The following is a 7,209-nucleotide window of genomic DNA, read 5'->3' as shown; positions in this document are numbered from 1 at the left end:
CCACCTTCCTCTTCCTTTTTCCCATTCCCTTCTTCTTATTTCCACATTCCTATTTCCTGACTGATCCGTATTCCCCATCAATATTCCTCCCTTTGGCTATTCCACCATCTCTATTCTCCTTTAACTCCCCTGTCCCACACTTCTTCTGCCCTAATCACTTCCTCCTCTGTTCACCCTTACTTCTGCACTCACTTACCCTACCTTAATCCTCTTTCCTCACTCCTCCTTTCCCCCCGGCTCATTCCTGTTCCTCCACCCTGACCCTTTCACATTTCCCCTTCCCCTCCAGTTTTCCACTTGTCTTCCCCTAGCTTGACCTCCCCCTTCTTCTGCTCCTCCCCTTTTCCACTTGCCCTCCTATACCTTTCCTATCTCCACCCCCCACCCCTTTGCCCCATCATGCCAAACATTCCTTGTGTCAACTTTATTCTGTTGAATATTCCTGGGTCAAAAAGTTGTGGCTTACACTGGAAGCTTGAGTTCATAATCTGAGATAACACGTCAGTGTAGTATTGGAGGTTGCAGCATTTTTACAGCTGCCCTATTGACTGATAGTTCAAATAGATTCTAACGATTCTGTAGCAAGCTCTGTGAAAGAACAAGGACACTGCTCTCTGATTTGGCAACCTTCTTCCCCCAACTAACACCAATAAAAAAAAGATTAACCAGTCATTCATCTCATTGCTTTTTGTAGGCTCCTGTTGCTGCAACGACTGCTGCCTTTGCCTACACCGTGTTTGCACTTCGAAGTAATCACTGCATGTGGAATACGATGTGTATGCGAAGGCACTAAACCAACGCCAGTTTATTTTTTGCGAAAAAGGGTGACATTTTTAAAATAAACATTATAATTATCTTCCCACTGCAGCTCTGGAGTGGGGGTGGGGTGGTACTGAAGGGGATAGAGCAGGTCTGTATTCACAGGCTGCTGCTGTGCAGTCATGCATTAAGCCAGTTTCAGAGCGCAGCAGGTCTTTAGCAGTTCCATGAACTGCCTTTACTCACTAACTACCAGCAAGAAGTCAGCCACCCCTTTAAAAATTAAGTTTAGAAATGTCCGTTTAAATCTAGACTGCAATTGAATCTGTTTGTAGTGAAGTATTGTTGCAGAACAGATTTTACCTGACAAGAATAGAGAAGATACGGTTAGGAATTTGACATGCGCTTTATTTCCTTCTGTTGCGAATTGCACATGATAATCCAGTCCGGGTTTTGCCTTGTGTCCTGTTTCTAGGATCTGTGAGCATCCAGAGGCGGAGGGTTTTTTTATATCCCAGGATCTCTCTTACTCCGAGCTTTCAGTCTCAGCCTGTCCGAGTGAACTTCACTGATCAGGCACACATCAGGATTTCATCCACACTTAAGGATCCATGAGGGTGGGCTTAGCTCTGCAACATTCAGAGTGGATCGGTAGAGGAAAAAGCGACGACTTCTTGCCTTTTTAGTAGTCACCCTGGACTATATATCTGTACGTATGTATGTACATATATCCTAATATACGGCCGGGGGAGATCTCGTGGAAATCAGCGACCGCTACCTGGAGACTTCGCCTCAGCTCCCCAGCGCGGTATTTGACAGGACTTTTAAGGGGACTTCGTACGGGTTTGGGCTGGGGCTAAAAAGTGTATTTTCAACATCTGTGTGCACACACCATGTCTTGGATTTCTGCTCTCTTGGCAGTGCTTTGCACTTTAACTGTGTTTTATGGTTCGGTTCTGGCTGATGCGAAAGCTCGGACCTGTTCTGAGGTGAGACAAGCTTACAGTGCGAAAGGATTCAGCCTCAGCAACATCCCCTACCAAGAGATTTCGGGTAAGGACACTTTAAACCTTGACAGCAGCCTTGCTATAGTGCGGCTAACTTACACACTCGAAATGGTCCAGAAACTTAGTGCTGCATTTGAAGGTGCACCACAAGTTGGAGCCTTTTTTTTACTTCATTCAGTTTAGCTGTGGTTAATTATTATTGAAAGAACGAAAGAACGATACCGCAGCTCTTATTTGAGTTTAGCTCTGAAGTTTTAAATTTGAATTACAAGGTAGAATTGAAAAGGCAGCACCTTTTTGTCAGTAGCTGTAGGTTTTCATATCGCCCAATGGTTAAAGAACGACTTTACCCGCTCAACAACTTTTTTTCTCTGTACTGTAACCAGGGCTGAAAATCATCCTTTAATTAGTTATTAGATGTCGAACACAAGACCGATCATGTGGTACAAAGAATATTCTTGCCAATACTTGAGGCAGTACTACAGTAATTAAAAGCTTCAAAAACATTTGCAGGTCCATGTTTATTTGAGAATAACTTTACTGAAAATGAGCCTAATATATTGTTTTATATATTGAATTGTGGACTGTATTTTGTGAAGGAAGGCAAGGGGATTTATAATGTGCATGTGGGTCTTGGGCCAATATGTGCATGTAGGGTCCAAGCATTAAGTGTCTATCTACATGCACTAATTAATTTTCAAAGAGTTTTGTGCAATATTACTTTTTGCGTGCTTCCTTCTTTATACATTTTTAGTATTTCAGTAGAATGTGCCTACAGCAAAGTTGAGTTAATGGGGTCACTAAGAAAAATAGATGTATAACATTGGAGGTACAATATTAGTATTGGCTGTGTCTGGTGATCTAGGTGGCGAGGCACAGAAATGCTGTAGAAGGATTTGAATATGCAAATACACGAATGGATCTGGGTGGGTTATATCTTAGTATTGTTTCTGATCACTTCTAACGTATGACCAACTTTCTGTACAAGTCTGAAGAGAGGAAATTATATTTGTCTGTATTGAAAGTTAAGCTTCCTCCTGTATTTTAAAGCAGATTACAGTTCAGTGGTATTTTAATAATACTATGAAATGGTAACTGAGACTGTCTTAAATTAGAATCAATGCTGATACTGGTAATCCTGGAATAGGAAGGGATATCGTTTATATTTTCAAAAGAGACATGTTCTGTAAGTCAAATAATGTAAATTAAAACCTGAGAGTTTTACTTTTTAATCAATAATGATTACAAATGTACACATGTAGTACAAATGCTTGTGCTTTCAACCAAAGTTACTTTACTAATATCGCTTAGTATCACACATTGAAGTACCCCCCATTGTCAGCCCACTACTTTGGGTATAAGAATTGTATACTGTTTTACTTCCTATTTTTATTCTGTGGTTTTGAGCAGATTTACACTAATATGCTTAGCATTGCCATTAGAATCTGGTGAACAGGTTGCTCCATCAGATTTTTGTAGGAAATCTCTGGTTGCTGTGATGGTAATGCTTCCAAATTTCCAGAGGGGAGAATGTTCTTGATATTTCTAACTGTGCTTCCATTGGGCTCCATTCACTACCTATTCAGGCTACTGAAATGTTGGCACTGATATTGTTTATACATCATGTTGATAGCCTTCCAAATATGAGCTCAGAAAACAAATTATATCCAACTGTCTTTATGAGGAGTAATTCTTATTTATAGCTGCACTGATCAATTTTTGGACAGTATTTCAGATAAAATAACTGGCGCTCATTGTATACACAGAGACATTTAGATGTGACACAGACGTTTTGAATTTATTTTAACATTAAAATAGTGGAAATATGGAAAATTAATTATAGGGATAATGCCAGCTGTTCTTAATTTTGCTATAGGCTCACTATCAGCTGTATCTTCTCAGTAATCCTAGGGAAGCCAGATCAGCCACCTTCCCTCATAGAGAACTGTTTGATATAAAAGAACCTACATTGTTTAACACTGTAATAGATTCCTTTTCTTGTCCGTTACAGGGAGCATTTATAGTTATTCATGACTCTGTTCAACAGACTTCATGTAGAACACATGTTGATTTTTATTCTAAATGCTGAAATTGGCAAATAAAACTTTGAGGAGGAGCATCATTGGAGTGCCCATACCCATTGTGGTTCCCTGCACTAATCCAGGCTGTGTAATTATGTCTGTGAAGTGGTGGTGGCCTGGTGGTAAATGGAGAGCTGTGCATTTATCATGAGCTTCAATTATGAGCATTCAATTAATGGATCTACTGGGTGCAGTTTCTTTTTGATTTAGCAGTGTGTTGTACTTCTTCATATGAAGGAGGTATTCCTATACTTGAACTCTGCCAATGCTTTGAAAGAACGTGTGAAAGTTGTTTGAGATTCCTGTAACATTCTATCTGTTTAAAAGCTGGCGGATCTCCTCTGGCATTGCCTATGGATTTGCATGGATTAGGCTCATTTCTGAATACTGTTAAATTATATTTCATTTATAAACAAAAAAGGGACAACTCAACACAATCACAAGCTGAACCAATGATAAAGTAGAGGATAAGAAGGTTTCTGAAATAGCCATTATTTAGGACATTTAATGCTTTATTCACCAGTAGAAATTTTTAATTACATGGAATATATATAATTTAACTTTAACTTCAGCAATAAATAGGCTTAACTTACTGCACTGTGTGGCAAGTTAATAATTCAAAAAGTAGTAAGTAAAACAACAGTGAAGTCTTCACACCATTATTGATCTGGGAAATGGTTAATTACTTACTGACTAAGTTGTTATTAACTTATATTATCCTAATGGATTGCTGTTGGTAAAGGCTGGTGTTTTTTTAATCTGCCTCTTTGAGGGAGTAGGGCTAGAGCCCAGGAGCTCAGGAATTAAATAGAAACGTGGCAGAACCTAGCAGCGGGGCCTGAGTGACCAGAGCCACAGGATCATATGCAGAGTTTGAAGATGGGCAGTTTATAGTATTCACCCTTTTAACATGTTTCTCTGGATGGTTATGATACAGAAGGTAAAACTGACCGGCAGCTGCCATAATTGACATGACTGTGTCAATTGTCTTTGTGTAATGCAATTGGCAAGATAAGAAGTTGCAATACTCACCCACAGAATTATTAATAATATAATGACCCAAACCATGCTGGAGCAGGGCGTCTCATGGCATGCACTGTTAGTTAGATTATTTACTACACCCTTCAACTTGAAGTTTTTTGTACTAAAACTTGCTGAAAGTGCAAGCTATGGCAAGTGCAACAGGGCATCTGGGACTTGGGGAAACAGCGGGACCAACAGGCTATCTCAACAAGTGATATTTAAAGATTGTGAAAGAAACAGTGGAATGATGGAGAAAGAATGTGAATTAGAGTCAAATCAGTACAGAGAAAGAACTAAAGAGAAAGAAAGATTGAATTAAGATAGACAGCAAAGGAGACATTAAAAATCTCGAACAATTTACTAGATGCAGGAATGAGACTCCGTGGTTTGAATTGTTTCCTTTCTGGGCCAGAACGATTGATTGGCAGTCATTGACAATGATCACATCATTAAAAGAGTGCTTGAACCATTAATTATGAGCCTTACCTTTCTGTGGCAAGTTTAATGGGCAGTTAATGTACAAATAGAGCAAGTTCTTCAAAATAATGGAGAGGCAAATGGTAAGATGCCATTTGAGCAAGTCAGATGGAAGAGTAGCTTAAATCGACCAGCAAGTTCCAGAGATTATAAGCAAAATATTGCGAATGCTGGAAATCTGAAACAAAAACAAAAATACCTGGAAAAACTCAGCAGATCTGACAGCATCTGCGGAGAGGAATACAGTTGACGTTTCGAGTCCGAATGACTCTTCATCAGAACTAAGGAAAGGGAAGTTCTAGAGATTCGCAGCTAACAATGTATCTCATCATTATCTGATCATTTGCTCCACTTTGGAGATATGCCTGCTGAAACACTTTTTCATCATTTTCATTGCCCCTCCTCCATGCAAATGACCAGCCCATGCAAGTTTTCAGCATTTATGTTAGTAATTTGCAGTTGCAGATTTAGGCTGAAAAATTTAGGTGCAAAACTGCTAGAGGTAGCAATGTGGTTGATTAATAATAATCTGTTCTAAGATTGTTTTAACAATGTCTACCAATGAGTTAAAAAAGCTACTTCTAAAACAAATGGATATTTTCCTTTTTGCAGAGGTAAAGTATAATATTTGTCAGGAAAAAACCTGAATACAATAAAATTACTGGAAGTAGAGCACAGATAAAACATGACATCAACTATGCAGAAATTAATTGAGAGAAGGGCAATGTATTAACTGATTATTTTTATGGGTTTTAAGTTGCTATATCTATTTTTGTCAAAAGTAAGTATTTCCATGCTCCTTTACCCCTTTAAATGAAAAGAATTCGAAGAGATTTTCATTGATGTGTTTTGATTTTTAAGCTCAGAATTTACTCGATCCTGAGCAATTGCCTTTAGTAATTTTATTTCTGGTTTTGCAGACAAATACTGCGCTGTGGTCATGGAAGAAGGCTTGTTTTAGAAGTAGCTGTTGTTCTTCTTCATTGTTTTTACAATATCCTGGCTATGATCATTGAACTGATTATTATAAATCAAATACGTGAGACATTGGGTTCATTTAAAGACAATAATTATGTCTATCTAGTGTAATTTTAACGTGTAGAACATAGAATGTTGTGTAGCATAATCATGAAAACAATGCAAAGTGATGAAATGTGTTGAAAATGTATGAACTATTATTGATCGATCATTGGGGATAATTGAATTTTGATGTAAAGAGGGACATATTGCCGATGATTTTCATCTTACACTCATCAGAATAACTGCAAGAATGCCAAATTTCAAATGATCCTGTCATACAAATTATTGTGATTGTTTGAAATTTAGCATTTATGTGCTTGTTCTGATAAGTGCAAGAATAAAATTTTTGAAAATATGTCTCTATTCAACAATATTCAAATTCTGACTATCAAGCGACTGTATAATTGAATTTCAAAAATCAAATCACTTTGTTGTCAGCATGGTTTATGTTTGGATTAGGATTGTAATAGCCTGCAGACACAAATAGTTAATTAGCAGATATTTGTATCACCATTTAGTTATTCATTCAACAGTTCAAGCCAAACATAAATATTAGCAAATGCTTAACAAAAAAATACTTTGTACAAAAATGAGCCTGGTGCCTCTGGGTGAAGTTTTCTTGTTCAACTGTGCAGAATTAGGATTTATTTTCCGCATAAAATAGATTTTTTTTATATTTTAATGTGATTAGATCAGGAGTTCTGCATACAGCAGATTGATCAAAAGTTTAGGAACTCTGTGCTTATTCTCAGATTTTAATTTGGATTGACTGTTTGCTTCTCTGGAATTCAATCTACCTGATTTTCCAACAGCATCTTTCCTGATATGTCAGATGCACAAGT

At 37.8% G+C, this 7,209-nt stretch overlaps 1 protein-coding gene across 1 annotated transcript in view; it reads left to right on the top strand.

The window, feature by feature from the left end:
* Positions 1-1,164: 1,164 nt before the first annotated feature.
* LOC121284092 (glypican-6-like) overlaps positions 1,165-7,209 on the top strand; it is a 1,135,979-nt gene continuing 1,129,934 nt past the window's right edge. The window contains exon 1 of the mRNA XM_041199159.1: positions 1,165-1,812. Coding sequence (XP_041055093.1) covers positions 1,653-1,812 — 160 coding nt within the window. The 5' untranslated portion in view covers positions 1,165-1,652. The remainder of the gene's footprint in view (positions 1,813-7,209) is intronic.

The sequence above is a fragment of the Carcharodon carcharias genome, chromosome 11, assembly GCF_017639515.1.
Source record: "Carcharodon carcharias isolate sCarCar2 chromosome 11, sCarCar2.pri, whole genome shotgun sequence".
NCBI classification, from domain to species: Eukaryota; Metazoa; Chordata; class Chondrichthyes; order Lamniformes; family Lamnidae; genus Carcharodon; species Carcharodon carcharias.
This window is presented reverse-complemented; position numbering and strand designations above follow the sequence as displayed.